The sequence below is a fragment of the Nomascus leucogenys genome, chromosome 11 (assembly GCF_006542625.1).
Source record: "Nomascus leucogenys isolate Asia chromosome 11, Asia_NLE_v1, whole genome shotgun sequence".
Classification (NCBI taxonomy): domain Eukaryota; kingdom Metazoa; phylum Chordata; class Mammalia; order Primates; family Hylobatidae; genus Nomascus; species Nomascus leucogenys.
In genome coordinates this window covers 43,642,788-43,663,722 of record NC_044391.1, presented here as the reverse complement: position 1 = coordinate 43,663,722, position 20,935 = coordinate 43,642,788, and the positions used below count along the sequence as shown (strand labels likewise).

General features: G+C 41.3%; 1 protein-coding gene across 2 annotated transcripts in view; it reads left to right on the top strand.

Moving 5' to 3' along the window:
• RAPGEF5 (Rap guanine nucleotide exchange factor 5) overlaps positions 1-20,935 on the top strand; it is a 241,341-nt gene that overhangs the window by 214,996 nt on the left and 5,410 nt on the right. Inside the window, exons 20-25 of one of the 2 annotated variants that reach the window (XM_003252640.4) lie at positions 569-747; positions 5,677-5,767; positions 8,803-8,853; positions 9,659-9,746; positions 14,668-14,732; positions 20,091-20,145. In XM_003252640.4, the coding sequence (XP_003252688.2) occupies positions 569-747; positions 5,677-5,767; positions 8,803-8,853; positions 9,659-9,746; positions 14,668-14,732; positions 20,091-20,145 (529 nt within the window). Of the gene's footprint in view, positions 1-568; positions 748-5,676; positions 5,768-8,802; positions 8,854-9,658; positions 9,747-10,728; positions 11,083-14,667; positions 14,733-20,090; positions 20,146-20,935 lie in introns of those variants that run through there. The other variant, XM_030822213.1, reaches the window with a different exon arrangement.

Here is a 20,935-nt window from a genome sequence, read left to right as displayed (position 1 = left end):
CTCAGACCAGCATCATCAGCGGGACTTGGGCACTTGTTAGAAATGCAGATTTCTGGTGCCTCCACACCCCTACAGGATCAGAAGTTCTAGGGGTGGGATCCGGCAATCTGTGCTTCAGCAGTCCTCCAGGTGATCCTGATTCACACTAAAATTTGAGGACCACTGTCTTAGAGAACAGACCTGTGAGGGTCTGATGTGCACCTTAACAAATACTAGTAGTACTAGCGTTCATTTTCACTTGAATTTTTCAACATGACAAGTTTGGGAAATTTGGGGATTCCTTTTATCCTATGATTTAAACTTCAGGATATCTTAGATTTGTATATAAAGATGTCTTCCTTCATTCTGAAAAATCACTTATATAAGGATTCTAGGTGAACATTATTGAATGAGGCACCTCTAAAACTAACTCATTTTGAATTTAATGTATTACTATTCACCATATTCTCTGTTAGCGTATTAATAATATGGGAGGGACTACCTGAAGTAGCTCTTAAAATTTGACCGAGTTTTGTATCAACTATACTTTGCTATAAATAAACCCTGGCATGAATACATTTTCTTTCAGCAAGAGCTGATCTACTTCACATTCAGCAGACAGGGAAGTGGGGAACACACTGCAAACCTCAGCCTTCTGCTCCAGAGATGCAATGAGGTCCAGCTTTGGGTGGCCACGGAGATTCTGCTCTGTAGCCAGCTGGGCAAGCGAGTGCAGCTGGTGAAAAAATTCATCAAAATTGCGGCTCAGTAAGTTTCTAGTTTGAGAAGTGCCATTCCTCTAGTCTCCTTGAGAGAGTACATTGTTTTTCTTTCTTTTTTTCTTATGGTGATAAGGGTTGGGATATAAACGTATAATATGGAGTTAAATGACCAAATGGCTGAAAAGGTCCATTTTTGAATATTTATGTCTTTGCATTTCAAGTATTTATACCTTAAAGTAAATGTCAAAATATCAGACAGAAGCACTATGCTCTCTGCCTCAGCACTAATAAGCAGGCAGTACACACATCCTTCATCGTGCAGCTGAACTACAGTGTGCCTGGGTGAGCTACAGGAGGCAAGAAAAAAGGGAATGATGATGTGCAGAAGTGGGAATCATTACACGTCGGGTGCGTTGTAGGACCTGTTCATTGCTCCTTGAGGCCCACAGTATGAACTTTTGCTAACTCGTTCATTAGAAGGCCCTGCGCTGGCTGTCCCCACCCCCTGAGCCTCATCCCTGGGTGCACCCCATGCTCTAGCCACTCTGAATGTCTGTCTCTCCCATGAGCACCATCTTCCAACCCTGACAATTTGTTGGCTTTGCCAAGAATGGCCACTTGCACCCAGCAAATTGCTGCCATTCTTCAAGACCTCAGTCAAATATTACTTCTTCCTGAAGTTACCCCTGATTTTCAAATGCAGGGGTACTACTTCTGCTACCGCCTCTACTTCCCCTCTGCACAGATATACTTTTTACCTTCTGAAAACTTATTATATTTATTAAATTTATCTGTTTATATAGGATTTCTTCACTAGGCTGTGTTCGCTTTCAAAGAACAGGGGCTATTTCTTATCAATCATTATACCTGGGTGCGTGGTACAGAACTTGGTAAATAGCAATGACTAAGTTAATGTTGAATGAAATTTTAGTAACTTACTAGGAGCATCTCTTAAAATACCAGATTCATATCAAGGGTCTGTTCTTTGGACAGCTCCCCAGCAGAAGCAGGGAGAATCAAAATCTTCCCCAACAACTTTTACTTCCTGGGCTTCCAGTTTTATTTCTCCTTTGTCTTCCAAAGTAGTTTTTATATCAAACAGTTTTCAAGTACATGTCAGTGCAGCGTATTCAGAAACTATATATTGATCACTTATATGTACAGATGTGTACAAGGTAGTGTGGGGAAATCAGACTGAGTCTACACACAGTTCCCGCCTTTGTGAGGCTTGCAGTGTTTCAGTGGGTAATTCTATACCTCAGCTGGCTCCTGTGCAAAATAGAATGGGAGAATGCCCTAGAAGAAGATCTAAGTCTGTTGAGGCTTTAGAGGAGCGAGAGCTCATACCCCAATGGTGTGGGAAGCAGGATCAGGAAAACATTGGTGAAGGAAGTTGCCTTTGAATCTGTTTGAATTCTGGGTGGGATGTGACAGGTAGGAATTCAAAAGAGCACACTCTCTGTGGGAGGCCAACTCAGTGGAGACAATGAAGCAGAGCCTGTGGTTAGAGACAGTAACCTCTTCTGATTTAGAGTGGAGGGGGATTTGTAAGGAAGTTGTGGGAGGATGATCTGCAAAGACAGATGGGACCAAATTCTATCAGATTGAAGGGTTTGAACTGAATTGAGAAGGGAGAAGGGATTTTTTGAAAGTTTTTGGGCAGGAGACATGATCAGAGTTATCGTTCAGGAAGGTTGGTCTGAAACTAGCACATTGAACTGTAGCAAAGAGACCCCAAGAGTAGGATAACTTTTCTTAGGCAAGAAGAGACCATAGAGGTTCCTGACCTGGTATTTGGTGTGACTGGGCATGTAAAGATAGATAACAAGATATGCCTAAATCTTATTGATTGCTTTTATGGTGAATGCTTTTTTAAAAAAATTTGGCCATTGTGTTCCAAAATGGCTTGTAAAATTCCTAAAGGTGAGGCTCTTTTGGGTAAAAAGCTTTCTTATAAATGCTAATTATGTGGATAAGTGGGAAATTAATGTTCCAAGGAGTAAGATGACACCACCCAGCTCAGTTCCCACTATAAGATTGTATCTATCCTCAGGGAAATGAAATATATTCACATCTTCTCCATATGGCCCCATGCTGTCTTGAATGCTTTATGGTAGTGGTCTCTATCCCTAACCCATGGAATAGAATGCCAACAGAAACATAAAGTTAAATTCCCTGTAATCATGCTAGTAGGAATAACCAAGGGAAAATAGTAATTTCCACAATCATGAAGGGTTTTTCCTGCCTGAGGCATCCTATTTGCATATTCATGTTTCCCCTCCTTCTCACCATCCCCATCCCCCACCTCTGTGGATTGAGTGGATTTTATTTCCTCACACAAAGACAAAAGGAGTGTTTGCTGAACTGGAATGTTCAGTGTCAGACAGTCTGTTCTTATCATGGAATGAATGACCCTCATTAACAGAGGATTCCAGCCTGGAATAATATCTAATATTTGCACTGTATCAATTTGTCTTCTCCAGAAAGTGTGTCTGTATTAATTTTTTTTCTTAACAGATTTAGATGTTAGTTATATGTGTGTTCTTATGGGTTTTTTCCTTAAAATATTACTAAAAAAGAAAGCTATATGGACCAGGAAAATTGTTCATGAGGAGCTAAAAGATAAAAAGATGGGAATTCTAAGATTTCACATAGATAAATTAAGCTGAATAAAAAGTAGAATAATACACATCTTTATAATTAATAATGATAAAACCATTTCCCCAGAAGTTCTTGTTTTCTACTTCAGCAAATGCTGTTTAAAAGGCTTGTTGTGTACTAGGAACCTGGGTGATGGGCAGAATATAAAAATGATTAGACATATACTCTAGCCTTAAGGAAACTACTATCTAGCAGAGATTGCATAAGCAGTGGGGCCTCCATCATATCCTAAGGTGAAGGGACCCAGGGGTAAGAGAGACTTCCAACTGGAGCTTCCAGCAGGAGGATGGAGCAGTTTTTACTGACCACAAGAGCCTCTGCAGAGGAGGCTGGTATTTCAAAACATCAGCTCAGCAGATGACACTAACTCAAGTCTGTTCTAGCTGATGGGAACGTTCAGGGTTGTGAAGAGTCAGAAAAAGTAAAATGTGGGAAGTGAATAGCAGGAGGAAGGGGAGTCACCATGTGAAAACAGTGATTCTCAAATACAGGTATGTTTCCCAGTCACAGACTGGGAGATATCTTATTTTAGTTTATTCATGGAATATACCAAGCGGGGTCTACCCAGGAGAAAGTTGGCAAAAAACCACATAAGGGGTCACTTGGATGAAGGTACAGGGCCTCACAATTACCAAGGAACTGATGGCAGAGCCAAAAACTGGACAGGAGGACCATGAGAGGGACAGACCGTGCCCAGTGGAGGCTCAGCAGCAAGGTGCCTGCGAGATGTGTGTCCACCCCAGATACGTTCAGCATGAGGTGTGGAGGCAACACAGCCTTTCTAGGTTCCACTGTTCCTGGGGATGGAACTTTCTAGAATGCCCCCAGGCCTGAGCCTTCCTTGCTTGGAGCCATGTGCAGCTGGACTCAGGCAGTACCTAACCTGTGAGTCCGGCCCTGGGCAGGCCAGTGTAGGCAGGGCCTGCCAGAGCACAGCTGCTGTGGGTCTCCCTACTTACTCCACAGCTCAGCTTATTCTCCTGATTCTGAACTAGGTGATCTCATACACTATGTATGCAAGTGGGAATCAGTATAGCTTTAGGGGACAGTGGTTTGTAATGTGTATTGAGAACCTTTAACGTCTTCACAGCTTTTGACCAATCATGGAATGACTGGAAGTCCAATGTAATGGGAAAAAAATCACAAATACAGTAAAAAGTTGTATATACTAGAAATTTATTCCAGCATTCTGTGTAACAGGGAAAATTGAAAATCATTGTCCACAATAGAGGAATAAATTATATAATATGCTCTTTTGATAAAATATTACATAGCTGTTAATGATAGTAAATAATCCATAGTATATAATGTAACATGGTATTTAACTGAAGAAGCAGGCAAGATCTACACTATTCCCAGATTCCACGTGAGACGTTGGTGGAGAGGTAGGAAGGGATGGCATCTGAGGGAAGCTAAACAAACATCACAAGGCCCCGATACACACTCTGCTTGCTGCTAAGTACTTCATATTTTTTCATAGTAAACGAACAAAGGAGGGTAACTTTTTTTTTATTATTTTAAAGCCCCATCTCAGAGAGGTTGTTTTCTAATGCTGTCCGGATAAAGGAGTGCCTGGAATTCACAGGCTATTCTGGCTGCCCTGAAATCCGGAGCTCCCCCTGCCATTCCAAGCCCTCTTAGCTGGCTTTGGAAATTAGTGGAATGTTGACCAGTTAAGTCTCTGGGCATGATTGATGTTATGCAGAGTGGATAGCCTCATGAAGTGAATGGAGCTCAACATGATCTTATTTTGCATTCCATTTCCTTGTTTAACTGAGAAATGTGGAACAGTATTCCCATTAATATATGCCATATTTAAAATATATACGTATTATAGTAGCTATTTTGTTGGTAGCAAAGAAAATGTGCCTAAACGTAATGGGAGGGGGAGCTTAGACCTGTGAGGTGAGAAGGGCTTGTCTGTCAAAAAATGAAAAAACGTGTTTTGATGAAGGAGTCAGGACTAGTGAACTGTTAAAAGAAGAGTGGGGCATATATAAAGAAACATGAATTTAAAAGAGTGCTCAGTTGAAATTGTAAATGCACACAACTTAGGTAAAAAAAGAGGAATCTTGTGAAATGTGAGGAGGGTGTCAAGAGCACAGATCTTTTCCTTTAGGTAAGGGTGAGCTGAGGCGTTTGGAATCATTTCTTTGGCATTAGAGACAGCTGAAGGGCAGTAAGGGGTATGTAGGCTGTAGAGCAGAATTTCTGAGCCCTGTGGCCTAGGAGAGTCTTTTCAGCTTTATCTTTTGTGATTATCTGGGGAAAGAATATTTCCTCAAAGTGTCCTGTACTCTTTTTTATTTTATAGCTGCAAAGCCCAGAGAAACCTGAATTCTTTCTTTGCCATTGTGATGGGTCTCAACACTGCTTCTGTCAGTCGACTGTCACAGACCTGGGAGGTGAGCCTTGGAGTCCCATGGTGAGGGGCACATAAAATGGAAATAAAGTAGCTTACATGGATTAAATGAGATAAGTACTACTAAACTAAAAATGTTTGAAAGTCATATGTCAAGGTGGTAGGGATCTTTTTGATCAGATTGTCTTTAAACGGTTGTATAATGTGCCTGAACTAGATAAAAATGGTAACGTGCTCCCCAGCTAGAATTAGTCTTCCCCTCTGTCCTGCCTGATAGTGCAGTTCTCGTTCCAGGCTGGTCCCCGCAGTCTCCCTGCGTGATGAGGTGTGCTCAGAAGTGCGTTTGCTGTGATGCTAATGAGTTTAAGCTTCAAGGCCTCTCACTTGCAGGGCCCCTGGCAATGTGTTCACATGGATGATGTATATTTTTGTAAAATTTGCGAAAGCAAAGTAATTTTATATTCTTTTTCTTAAAGAGGATCCATAAAATGTTCTAAAGTTTCAGACCTCCCGCATCCTGGCTCTGCACGCTGAAGGCTGTTTGGGTTCTGAGATGCAGAGGCCCGCTCAAGTTCGCACAAGGTCTGACGTGTGGACTGTGACATTCATGTGGGAAGACCTGAAACTGGGGATACCCCTAAACTTAGCCAGACACAGGCGTAGGACTCTGCCTCACTCATGGTCCCCTCACTGTCCTTCCTTGGGCTTTTGTTTCCTTCGCTCTCCTTTCCTTCCTGACTGGCTACCTCCCTATGTACCATTTCTCCCCTCATCATTGCTCTTCAAGCATCATGCCTCTGCCTCTAGCCTGCATGTGGCTCACTGTGGTCTCCTCAGCCTCCCTCACAGTCCTCTCAGATTTAGTTCCTATCACTGACTGTGCCATTCTCTTCATGGTTCCCAACTCAAACTCCTACAAGAGAAAAGCTGATAGGCCAACTATCTTTTTCTCGGAATAGGTCTCTGGGCAACCTGTGGATTCGCTTTCTTTCAGTCAGGGGTCATACCCTGAAGGAATGCGCTGTGCTGACCCAAGGGTCAGTGTCAGTCCTTCTTAAAGGGGCCCAAAAGAAAAGAAATGAAAGCCCCGCCTGCTCTGCTTAAGCAAACAAGACCTTCACACACAAAGCAAGATGAAAGACATGGGTGACAGATGCCACGATTCATTAGAGTAGGAGGAAAACAAATGGCTGGCAAGGGTCAGTGGGGAGCAAATTTGAATTAAACCTTGAATGAAACTGATTTGGAAAAATTGAGAGGAGAAATAACTCAATTAGATTCAACTAGCTTATGTTTAATCTGCGCATTCACTGCCTGCTACGTGCAGAGCACTGCATCAGTGCCATGGCAGACGGGAGATGGCTACATGAGAACTGAGCATGCCTGTGATGACAGAAGTCTTGGACCAGGGTAGAGCAAGTGGAGGGACTCATTCTGCCTCTGGGTAGCTGAGAAAACTCGAATGAGAAGCCTCAAGCTGCAGGGGCTTTGAAGTCCAGTTGGGAGTTACTGGAGTGTGGGGATGGGCATCTCAGGCAGAGGTGACCACAGGATCTCCAGGTCTGGTGACTGGATGAATGGAAAGTGATCACACTTCCCAAATAGATAATACAGGAAAAGAAATAGATCAGAGGTCAGCAAACTGCTTTGGTAAAGGGCCAGTGAGGAAAAATGTTTAGGTTGTGCAGGCCACATGGTCTCTGTTGCAGCTGCTCAACTCTGCCATTGGAGCGAAAGAGCAGCTGTAGTATGTGCCTGAATGAAGGGGCGTGGCAGCAATCCAATAAAACTTGACCTTCTAAAAGTAGCTCATGGCTAGATTTATTCCATGGCTGATCTCTGGAGTAGATCACTTAGTTCGACTTTGGACATGTTGGATTTGAGGTGCCACTGGGACATTTGTGAGGGATGTCCCCCAGACTAAGGTAGGCAGCTTAGGAGAAAGATTGGAATCAGTTGCAAATATCTCCATTTTGTATCTTCTCATTTAATTTGTCCTCTGTTCGTTGGGGTGTGTGTGTGCATGCGTGTGTGTGTGTGTGTGTGTGTGTGTGTATAGTTTCCAAACAGTTTAAACTACCTGTTTGCTGTGATAAACTGAGTCCAGATTCAAAATTATCACATTGAAAAAAATCTATCTCTAAATAATGTAAAAGTCTAATTATTGTAGGAGTTGCCTCATTGTTTTGATTCCTTTTAGAAATAGAAAATCCCAGAAATATCTTCTTATATCTTGTTGTTAGTGTTAATAGCTAGCATTTGTTAAGTACCAGCCAAGGACCATGTACTTTTCATGAGTGGTCTCTACATCCTCAGCTGAAGAAACAGATCCGAGAGCTTGCTGACTCACACCAAACCACATAGCTAGAAAGGGCAGAGTCAGAGTTCAAACTCAGGCTGCCTTTAAATATGTGCTGTTTACCACAAAAGATTACTAAGTCAATATTGAAAGGCACCCAATTTTTTACTTAGCCATGTTAAAAGCAGGCTGGAACATTCCAGGCCCTTCTTCCTTAGGGCTGAATTTTTATTTGGGAGAATGGCCTATGTTTCCATCCCCTGTCACTTTGCATGGCACCTGTTATGGTTGAGCTCTTCAATTCAGTGATTCCACTCATTAAAGTGCAGGCTTCATCACTTAAGGTCTTCCTGGCCCTTCACTATTTAGCCCGATGCTGTGAAATAAAATTACATCATCTATGCTAAAAATGTCAGCCAACATAATTATTTCCCACTCAGGAGGACTATTAAGAAGATGAGAGCATTTGTCAAAGGTAGGGTATGGAACTGAAATCTAAGTTTTTATTAAATGACCACCAGTATGTGGAATGTCTAACCAACTAGATTCCTGAATCATGTGGCTGTTATTTTAAGCTGTTTTAAGCAGCATTCCTAAGGAAGATCACATTAAAGGGATGATGAAAATTGTATAATGAGAAGCAATCAGGGTAGAATAGATGATAGAGGTATTTATGTTCAGAAGTGTGACACAGATAAACAACGTAATGAAAACTCCCTTTGATGCCTCTGAAAATAACCAACTTCTGTGACCTTCTGTTTTTTGTGTTTGTTTTTTAGAAAATCCCTGGGAAGTTTAAGAAACTTTTCTCTGAACTTGAAAGTTTAACAGTAAGTAGTTGAGCCAAAGGGGACTTACTCTTCAAAATAATTGCTAGGGTCTAGTTTCTTTCTACATTACAGTGGTTGGTATTTGTACTCTACCATGTCAGGTAGCCTAGACTAGTTTACTTGTATATGAAACTGTAGCTTTGCTTCTTATGGAGGGAAGCAAGTTGACAGTTAATGCTTCTTCCTCTCCTTCTAAAAAGGTAGTGAAAATAATCTTTTTAGTGTGATTTTTTTCAGAAGGCAGGCTTTTAAGTATACTCCATTTCAAAGCCTGCAAAATTAATCAGTGTAAATTTAGCATGCAATTAGTGTCTCATGCATTATTCTTTTTCCCTTTTCTCCTTTTTACAATTTCTTAGATTGAGATTTTTTTAAATTATAGTTTCTTTTTAGAATACAATAAAACAGTATCCTCTTGTTTTCTCTGCATTGTGCGTTACGAGGACGGATTTTCTTGTTGGTGTATCTAACAAGAGACTTTGGGTTAACTCATGATATAAATTATGCAGAGGAAACTGTACTTAAAGGACTTCTTTGAGGAAAATAGTAGGGCAATCAAAAGATGTCTCTCATTTGCGGTCATTTCCCTTTATTGTAAACCAGTAACTTGAGTTTCATTCATCGCCTAGATTTCCTGCCCTAATTTAGTGAGTTTATTCTCCTAGGAAACCTTTATCTACTTTGTTCTTAGGAGGAATCTCTCTATATCTAAGTCGTGTCCAAATTGTGTAGCAAAAGTGGATTTAGAATTGTTTCTATAGCACATTGATTTTTCTTTCTCTTTGTAATCTGCTTGGTTCGGCAGGATCCTTCCCTAAATCACAAAGCCTACAGAGATGCATTCAAAAAGATGAAGCCACCAAAAATCCCTTTCATGCCCTTATTGCTTAAAGGTAATGATTTTCTATCTTTTATGCCATGTAATTTCATCTTTCAGAAATTTATTACTCTAACTATTGAGGGCAAAAAAGAGACTCTCATTTTGTCTCTTTGCAGTTATTTTGACATTCAGACCTAATTGTGTTTCCTTGTGATTGTTTTTCAAATAGCTGATTATTTTTGAGATACCTAGAGTACGTTTGAGCAGACACCAAAGCATTTTCACTTGACTCACAAAACTTGGCACTGGAAACATTTGTGTTTTTCTTTTACTCTACTTCTAAGCCCTGTATTATTTTCTTTGAGCCAACAATCCACCGAATTCAACCAAGAATAAGGCTGGCATAAAGAACCCAAATGGTGATCAATCATGTTCTATTTTTGCAACCTAAACTTAAGAGATGCAGCCCACAATTTGCTGTTGTATGAGAAGTACCTTTGGTCAATACAAGCAATAGAGCTTTTGAAAAGTGTTGATGGAGAAGTGTACTTCCTTTCTTCAGGAGTGGAATTGAGTTGGGAAAGTATTAGATAGCTGCAAGTTACTCCACTGACCACTCCCCACTAAGCACCAAATAATTCATCATGAAACATGTTTAGTTAAATTTATTGATGAGATCTCAGGGATCTCTCTTTCAAACCGAGGGGATTAATAAAAGGAAACTCTTTAATCTGGTGTATACCCCTGACATTCAGTGTAAATCTTTACGTGTATGCTTCCAGGGAAAGGGGGTTTGGGCATTATCCTTGGCCATATTTTGATTCCTTCAAGGGGTTTTGTAGGAATACTCTTTCATCCAGCCTCTTCTCTTCAGAGGCTTGTAACTTCTGCTGAGCCAGGCCCCAATGGCTGGACCCATCCATGTGATTCTGGAAATGAGCTGTGTGGGAACTTGATTGCTGGTTGGCCTGGCCATCCTCATTCCCCACTTCCTCCCATTGCCACCACCCCCCATGCCCCTCGCCTACCCAATAAAGCTGGCATTTCCTCTTTAGCTTCTCTCAAGAACAACCAGAGCTTGGAAAATTATTGTGAGTTGCTGTACATCGTGCAGCTACTCACTGAGTCTTCCTTCATCAAATATGAAGCAAGAATCTCTGTGAAACAAGAATATAATATTAGGACAATGGAGATAGATATGCACAGATGCTTCATCCAAGCCGAAAATATTCTGTTAAATACAAATGCCTGAAATAAAGAGACACTGTGGTGCCCAAATAATAATTTAAAAGTTTATTTGACTCTTCATATTTATTTGCTTTTAAGAGAAGTGTATTCAGGTCTGTGCTTTTTGTTTGTGGAATAAAATACCTTCAATTAGAGGGTGGGAGGTGGCAGGTGGGAAGTAACACTTGGGATCATTTAGACACAAATAAAGACAATAGAAAGTAGGACAGATGTAGGAAAGGAATTGATTGTAGGAAGAAAAAATTTTGAAACAACACATACTTTTAAGGTAATGAGAAATTAGTTGACAATATTTCTTTAACTTAATTAGATATGAACAGAGCCTTCTGCCATATATTAGTGGTTTCCCCCCAAAATATTTAATGCAGTCAAGTGTCTCACACTTACATTTTAGCTCGGATGCAATTTTCTGCTCTGCTGAGTTTGTCGAGACCTCTGTTGGCAGCAAGACAAATTTCCCTTTTTCTACTGAAAACACATTTACTCATTTCAAAAGAAATAAACATTTGTTATTTTCTTATTAGAAGCTTCCTTGAATTTAAATAAGCACTTAGTTTTCCTTTGTCTTAATTTTTTGTCATTATAAAAATATATAGTATTCGTACTTCATTGTACTTAAAGTTACTGTTTTTGTCTGATATAATTTCCAAGGAAAAGGTGATGAAAATATAAAACATGTATATTATGCCTGAGATGAGACATTTTGGCAAAAATATACAACATTAATTGTTAGGCTTTTTTAATCACATAATTTAAAGTTTCAATGAACTATTTTAGAACAACCAACTTAGTTTTTAATGAAAGCTGTCTCCCCCTCTCTTGTGCCTCCTACTTTGAGTAGCTTTTAATTAGAAAAATGGGACCAAATTGAACTCCTTGCTGTTTAGGAAGGATTAGGCCCCCCATATTGCATTTTTTGAAAGTCAGTTCCCAATAAGCCTGCAGATTATCAATTAAGTGGATTACCTGAGGATCCTTCCAGCCCTCAATCTTCCTCTTTCTTATTTGAATTTCTTGCCTTTTGATGTACTTTCCCCTTACTATGGTGTGGAATCTTGGTCAGAAAGGGACGAATGGGAAACACTAAGTGCTGGGGAGAAGACCCAGCTGAGCTAAGGATCTAAGGAGTCGTAGATCATGTGCTATTTTTGGAGATGGAGTGAATCATCTAGTTGTTTCAGGATAAACTGGGGTTCCCGTGGTGGGTTTCATGTATGTGTCTTAGAGTGGAGTTTATTGTTGCAGATTTGTGCGGGTCTCTGAAGGGAAGGAATGTTGAGACTCTTGGATGTTTCTTCCTCCTCTTCCACTTGCCATCTCTTCAAAGTCGTTTCATTGAGCAGTTCTATTTCAGGAGATGTTTGGGGTGTGTTCAGGTGTCTCCAGGTGAAAGAGGCCTGGCAGTTGCTCATTTCTCATACCCCAAAACTGCTTCTTGTCCCATGACTTAAATTCTGACATCCTAGTTTTTTTCAGCCCAACCTCTCATTTGTTTCTCTCTCATACCTTCCGTGTCATGCACCTGCCATTCAACTGCATCGAAACCTGTAGCCAGTTGAACTCTTCCCTTTCTCCCGGGCTGCAGCCCCTTCCAGCCTGTCTCCCCTCTCACCTGGCCAGCACCCTTGGCACCTTCCCTGCCTTATGCTTAGACAGTACCAGCCTGACAGGCCCTGGCCCCTCAGTAGAGCCGCCACACACTCTACTGAGAGCTAAGAGTGAGAGGGACTACCTAGGAAGAGGAGAGATGGCAGGAGGGACTGCCTGAAGGGAGTGAGGAGGGAAGCACTTTCAATATTGCAGGGGCAGCTGATGTGTTGTAAATTGAGCAGGTTGGCTGCACCTGATAGCAAGAAAAGCCAAGTCCTTTCCACTTGAGGTGCCTGGAGAGGTGCAGTGGTGAGGGGGAGCCAGCCTCCCTTTGTTTGAATCCTGGCTCTGACACATATAGCTGTGAGCATGGGTTAGCCATAGACGTCCTTGGGGCCTTAGTTTCTTCACAGGCTTACCTCCTAGAATTTACCTTATGAGTTAATGCAGCTGAAGCTCTTTAGAGCCATGTCTAACACTGTTAATAAATGTAAGATGTCATTATTGCCACTGCCCTCCTCATCGTCCCTAGGAAGAGGGGTGGGGGCAGGTGAGGGATAAACCTGTAATGCAGGGGAAATGGACTAAGCCACTCTGAGAAGCTGTTTGGAATCTGGAATTCTTGGAGAGTTAGTAGAGGCCAGACCTTCAGGTGGTGTTTAATGTAGACAGAGTGTGCACAGGTTTGCATTTGCTACACAGAAAAGGTAAAACCTGTGTTGACTTCTCTTTTCTAAATACCGTGTCACAGAATGAAAGCTTGTAATTATTTTCTGAAAGCAAAATTTCAAAGATAATAAAATAACCAGAGAGTTTGTCAGGAGACTGTGTAATTAGTTGTGAATCGTTTTCCTACTAGGACATCAGTTTACAAGCAAAAAAAAAGGAAAGGAAAAGAAGCTTATGAAAACATTTCAGTCCACATCGGAAGCTGTGTATAACGCCTTGAGGAAAGGGTTGCATCACTGTGTGCTGTAACTGTGTAACTAATGTCACCTCCTGGTGACAGTAAAAGCTTTGTGGCCCAGAGTTTTGGTGGCAGGTTTTAGGAGCACCTATCTCATAATTACCCCGTAGGGACCAGCAGAATAAAAGTCTTGAGTAAAAGCAAATACATTCTTTTTCTATTTATAGGAGTTTTTAAGACATTCTTTTCCCCTCTTTTCTATCAGGTTATTTTTACAAGATTTTTGAAGGCTGTTTTTATTTGGTTGGTTCTCCATGTCTGTAATATAACATGATTATTTGCACATGCTTTAAATTATAGTATATTTCTTCTTGTGGTATTTGTCTGTGAGGAGTCCCTGATGCTCAGTCATCCACCCTCTGATCCGATTGTGGCTAAGTCATCCACTCTCAGAGCTTCAGTTGCTACCTTTATTTAATGTAACTAATTTCCAAATCTATATGTCTTGAGGAGGCACTCTTTTGTTTACTGCAGCCAACAGGAGATATTTAATGAATATCCTCAGTCATTTAAATGCAGTGAGCCACAAACCAAATTTAACTTTCCCTTCTTCTGAAAATACACTTTCATTGTACTTTTTTCCTTTTATTTTCGTCAGTGATGCTTACTTTCTACTAGTCGAATGGGGTCAGACATCTTGACATTTTCAAGCCTGCCTCTTTCCTCACTTATTCCTGGTAATCAGACATCAACTTTGGGAACCAAAAATTTAAATTTAAACATCTAAATCTATATCTTAACTAGTTGTTTTAACTAAAGCAGGTCCCATACACTTTGCCAGGGATTTGTAAAAAGCAAACACATACTTACTAAAAGCCTGTTGTTTCTGGGTATTCAGTCCTTTTCTGCTCAGTCTTCTGACTTAAACACATAATGGAATAATTAAGTTATAGACTAGCTTTAGTTTATATTAAGCAGATTGAAGTCAAACACTTCATTATGAGTGCAAAATATATACTTTCAGTAAGGTTACACTGTTTTTCCACACACACATATACACACACACATAAATTATGCACTTTTACATCAAATAACACATAAATCCAATTTCAAATTGCCTCTCCGAGTACATGGAATGATCCATAATGTTTAGGAAAAATGAATAAGTTGCATTGTACCTAGACCTCTTCAGCCCTGACTCATGATCCATTCCTAATGATACATACATCTTTTTGTTTTTAATTTTCAGATGTAACATTTATTCATGAAGGAAATAAAACTTTTTTGGATAATCTTGTCAATTTTGAAAAGCTGGTACGTAAATTTCATTACTTCTCCCTTTTTTACAGTAACAGAAATGTATGCTTTTCTTTCCTGCTCTAGGAAACAAATAGTTTTAGTACTTTTCTGCATTGGATGCATGGCGAATTCAAGGAACTTATTTGCTTCATTCAAGGAGCTTATTTGCTGCATGCTGTACGCTGCCAACAAAATGTATTCCAATTAACAACAAGTATGTTAGCAAGGTTTTTGTGAACCAAATATGAAAATCTGCTTTTTGTTTTTAAAAATGGAATATGATAAGATGAAGAATTGAGGGTTATTATTGAACCAGAGCTAAAACTGTAAGGCTGATGTCAGGAGGAATCCACACTCAGGAGATTATGTTTTACTGCTTTACAGGCATCTCTCAGTGTCTCAGCCTGCATGCTTTCAAGGCACAGAGGGAGAAAGTTCCTCTCCTGGGGATATATGTTCGTCTCTCAGGACTCCAAGCTTAAATGTGAGGCTGGAATTTGCAGGGTCTTGTGTGAAGGGAAGGGCCACTCCTTTATCAGCCTATGGACAAAGGGTGCCATCCCTGAGCACCACAGCCAGAGCGGCTCAGGCAAAGTACCCTCCCTCCTCACAAGCAAGAGGTTCCCAGGGCAATCCTCTCTAAATGTTTCTGAACCACTGCTTCCTGAATGATTTCCAGGGCATTCCCAGGTGCTTTGTAATACAGTGGGCCCCTCCAAGCCTTTCTGACTTGCCCTTGAGCAAAGGAGCGGTTACCCATAAGAACTGAGCAACTGTAAAATAGAAGTACTCCAAAGAGACCCACTTGCCTGCAAGAGGAATGGATTTATCTGACAGATGAACTTTAGTGTCACAGTATGGTTAAAGACAATACCAGTAACCCTGCTCCACAGATCCTGACCTTTGAGTGACCTTTTCAGTAATGGTGATGGATTTGTGTGAACTGTTGCAGAAACTGACCCTGGTTCCCTGTGAGACTGAGTCAGGCACTTGAGAGGAGGTTAAGTGAGGCAGGGACCACAGACCATGATCAAAGAACAGTAGGGACTAATGAGTCCCGCTGAGGCTTGGCACCTGACCTTTGCCTCAGAAGTACATTGCTCTGCTCACCCAGCCAACTCTGCACATGTAGGGTGAGGCAGCTCGGAAACAGTGTAGTCGGCTCTTATACAACCCCGAAAACCCAAGCATCTGGAATGTAGAATACAGTCTTGGAATATCTTGCTTTATCTCCATTTTAACCACACCGAAGACCATCACTTCACGGCTAGTGCTTTTCTAAGTGGCTATGTCAATACATTTTCAAGTCTGTCTCTGCAGTAAGTGTTTTGGAATCAGAGCTCAGTTATTTTAGATGTTACAGTCAAACCAACAGAGCCAGAAATGGATAAAGTGTTATTTTTTTGCACGTGTTTTGTGTTGCTGTGTGATATTCTGAAGATCACAGGGCACTTACTAGCAATGAAAGGCTGCAGGCACTAGAATTCTTGCCTCTAAGCAGGTTAATCCCTGGCGTTTGGGATTAATGAAACAATTGCGGGAATATGAAGCCTTTGGTCAATATTTACTTCGCTTCCTGGCCAACACGTCTCCCTAAGAACAACACATGAGCTTTGTGGAGCATCTGTGAAGATGTGGGATGAGGTGTGTCACGCCAAGTGGAATTCCCTGGAAAGGGCTAGTAATCCTTTCCCCTGACTAGTCCAAGGGGCTGTGGGAGAACAACTAAATTCTTTATCAGCTGGCTGTTGCCTGTTGTTGAGGGCAGACATGAGGTTGACCTCCATAAAGTGAACCAGTGAATTTGTTAAGTTCATTTTGTCATTTCCCCCTCAGATAGTGCCACCAAAGTGACAAGGTAATTAAAAAAAAACCTGAACAAGTCCATAAAGTCACAAATGGGAACAAGCTGTGGAAAGCTTGTTCCCACCTTCCTTCTGACCAGCGTCTGTGGCCCTCCCCTGCTCTCTCCAGTAATCCAGCAGAAGCCTCTTAACGCCAGCTCTCAAATATGCCAAGACTGCCAACTAACCATAGGGCTGGAAACGAAGGAGGTCTAAATGATATGACTTCTATTAGGGTCAATCATCATACCTTTAATTCTTTGAGAAAGTTTAAGAGAATAGCATGGCATAAATAATATTTTAAATTCCTAAAGAGGAATTTTATTTTATAAAAGAATGAAGAAATGGGTGCAGTTCAGCATGCACACAGCAGGCACATAGTGCACACGCAAGCCTGTCAGGCAGACACGGGCACTTCCTTTCCTCAGAGGGCAGGCTCCGCACACGTGACCAGTGAGCTCCTGGTCCACAGCACGCCTCATGCTGACCCCTCCTTACACAGAGTAGACAGGATAAAACTGTGTCCAGGACAAAAAGCAGTTTTATGTCATATATAGCCCTGTGTTACACTTGGATGCTGGAGAATGAGACTGACCTTTCTAGGAGAAACACTATTTTCAAGGAATATTTCTTAGCAAAGGACTGGGTTTCTCTAAAGCTAAAACAGGATCATCTTTCACGATAATGAACCAATAGAACCTAAGTGAATTAACTTGTGAAAAGTCAATTCCTCATGATGGATATTAACTTAAGCCAGCTAACAGATAATTCAGTGTATTATCTTTATCTGGCTGATGCAGGTCAGTACACTGAGTCAGACCCCATGAAAATCCAGAAGCCCTCATCAGGTCTAATGAGATTTCTGTTCTTTATGCTACATTCCTTGCTGCCTCAGTGACTGGAAATGTTTTCATCTCAAACTGTTTCATAAGAAGAAACAGATGGTTTCTTTTCTTCTCTTTATCCCTCGATGTTAAGAGCATCATCTTTTACCCTGTCTACCCCCTCCCCCTTTAGAAAGCCTAAAGATGAAGACCAGAACTCAGGTTTCAATGCCACACCCAGTACTGAGCCTTGCATCAGTTGAGCCTTGCACAAGCTACGCAAGTGACATATGATAGAAATCAATGTGACGTCAGAGCTTAAAATGAGAAAACTGACCTGGGAAAAGTGGTAAAATTTGGGGCAGGAAACTGAACAATACGTGCACAGACATGAGTCAGGTCTCATTTCCTTTACAAATGCAGCTTGAGCTACTACAATAATCACTGTCCTATTCAATTTTCCACTATCGAATAGAAGTGCATTAGAAATATGGTTATGACAACAATTCAATCAGTAGGTCATATTCCAATAATATTTCTGTATTTCTTCTGAATTTTAAGAACATATTTTAGTGTTTAATATTCTTTCAGCAATAATTCATTGGGAGTTTGCTGTATATGGTGATCCTATGCTCAGTGTGTATAGTCGGGACATGAAAGATGTAGACCCAAATTGGAGGCCCAGATAATGAATGATATTAATTCTTGAATAATAGGATGATATTTGTATTGTGATATGAAACAAAGTAGAGAGCTACTGTTGATTCTCAGGAGAACTAGAACATGAAGACAATAGTATTTAGAGATTATTCTGGCAATTAAACCAGCTAGCGTAGCATTTTGGAAGAGAACATAATACACTCTAGTTCCTCCTATGGCATATATGTATATGCTTCCAAAATGCCACTTCCTTCAACATGAAAAACTAAAAGTGGTAGAGACAGCTAGAAGACTCTTGTAGGTACACAAGTATAAGATGATGGGATCTTGTCCAGAGCAGCTGTACATTTAAGAAGACTTTTGCCAGCCAGGCGGGGTGGCTGACGCCTGTAATCCCAGCCCTTTGGAAGGCCAAGGTGGGCGGATCCTAAGGTCAGAAGTTCAAGACCAGCCTGACCAACATGTTGAAACCCCGTCTTTACTAAAAATATAAAAATTAGCTGGGCGTGGTGGCGTGCCTCTGTAATCCCAGCTACTCAGGAGGCTGAGGCAGGAGAATTGCTTGAACCTGGGGAGTAGAGGGTGCAGTGAGCCGAGATTGCGCCATTGCACTTCAGCCTGGGTGACAGAGACTCCATCTCAAAAAAAAAAAAAGACTTTTGCCTAGAAATCAGTGAGGACTTCAAGGAAAGAAATTAAATTAGAATATTGAAGACTATACGTGAATATAAACTATGAACAGAAAATGGTCTCTAAAGATGTTGGTTGATGTTGGCCGGCTGCAGTGGCTCACACCTATAATCTCAGCATTCTGGGAGGCCAGTTTGGATTACCTGAGGTCAGGAGTTCAAGACCAGCCTAGCCAACGTGGTGAAACCCCGTCTCTACTAAAAATACAAAAATTAGCAAAAATTAGCCGGGTGTGATGGCATATGCCAGTAATCTCAGCTACTCAGGAGGCTGAGGCAGGAGAATTGCTTGAACCCGTGAGGCAGAGGTTGCAGTGAGCCAATATCACACCACTGCACTCCAGCCTGGGTGACAGAGCAAGACTCCGTCTCAAAAAAAAAAAATATGATGTTAATGTTTTAGAAAATTTTCATCTTTTGTAAGTATCTCATTTCCAGTTACAATTTAAGATACTTGAACCTTTGAATCTACAAAAATTCCTACCTCCATTCAGCACATATGTGTAAGTCAATGTGTCTGACATAGTAGGCTCTGCACATGCAAAGCCCTCTGGTGGTACTTGGTCTAGAGAAGGAGAAAAGTTCAACAGCAATGACAGTGACACAAAGCCAATAGGTGCTGTACGAAGAGCAGTGGGAATGTTGAGATTGGAGCCTCTAAGTCCAGGAGGGACGTCTCAGAAAGGCTTCATGGAGAGGAGGTGACACATACCCTGAAGTGACACACGTACAAATGTGAACAGGATGATTGGGGCTGGGGGTGCTGCACTTCTCTACAATGTATTTTTTCATGGCTCAGTAAGAACCTGTGCAACCCGGATTGAGTGCTACTGTTTTTTGTTTGTTTGTTTGTTTGTTTGTTTGTTTTTGAGACGGAGTCTCACTCTGTCACCCAGGCTGGAGTGTAGTGGTGTGATCTTGGCTCAATGCACCTCCGCCTCCCAGGTTCAAGCGATTCTCCTGTCTCAGCCTCCCAAGTAGCTGGGATTACAAGCACCTGCTACCACCCCCGGCTAATTTTTTTGTATTTTTAGTAGAGATGGGGTTTCGCCATATTGGCCAGGCTGTTCTCAAACTCCTGACCTCAAGTGATCCGCCAACCTCAGCCTCCCAAAATGCTGGGATTACAGGTGAGAGCCACCTCACCCGTTCTGGTGCTACTATTTTGGCAGACAAGGACTAAATATTCTTTGATAATCCAAGCTCCATAGAATCAAAGCTACATCCACCTCCAAATACAGTTCTTCTGTTTACAGCCAAGAGTGCTAGATTATCCTTCCATCGTAGCAGGCACTGCTTCTTCAGTAACACCCTCAACGACCCTTCCATTGATGTGTTTCCTGTTCTACTTTACAGCATATGATCGCAGACACTGTCCGAACCCTGAGACACTGCAGGACTAACCAGTTTGGTGAGTAATTGAAGTCAGGTGCGGAATGTAAATTGACTCTACGTTGGTACCAACTGTGGTCACAAGTATTGGGTGGTAATCAATTTAAACAGATTGAAAAGTATCATATGTATATACATATGCATATTGTATATATATAGTAGATTGTCTCTTTGTTTCATCACTGCATGTTTGGGATGCAGAGGAAAACAAGATATGACAGATTATTATCCCCTCATGGCAGCAAGTTTATGCTGTGAAGAGTGACTTTACACACTCAGAAACCTCCTCCCCGCAACTCCCGCTGACTCCTGTCCCCACAGTGTCTTGCTTTGCTTGCCCATTGGCTCAAAATCACTGGTGAGTTTAGCAGGGGTGACCTTGTCCCTAACCTTTTTGCCTGGAGCCTTCCTGGAATAGGACTATAGCTTGTAAAAGTGCCTAAAGCAGCCTTCCAGAATCTTTTCTCCTCTCCAACAAAAACTTCCTGTCTGGAGCTGCCTTTCAGCTGCAAAAGTGTGGTTCTGAGCACTTTTGTAGAATCCCTACTGAGACTAATGTATGTAGGAATATTTGTTCCATTTTAAATCTCAGTCATAATTTATACTGTGTTTAAATGGTGTTAGAACATTGCAGGAAGGAAGGAAATCAACTTTACTGAGTTGAAGGAGCTTTCACATGGGCAATGGAATCCTGACATTAGTCCTAGCAAATGGGAATTATTAACCCTGTAGGTGTAGAACAAAAAGCAGAGACTCTGAGAGATTCACTTATTTAGCCATTATTCAGACTGAGTCTGCCTTACCTCTTT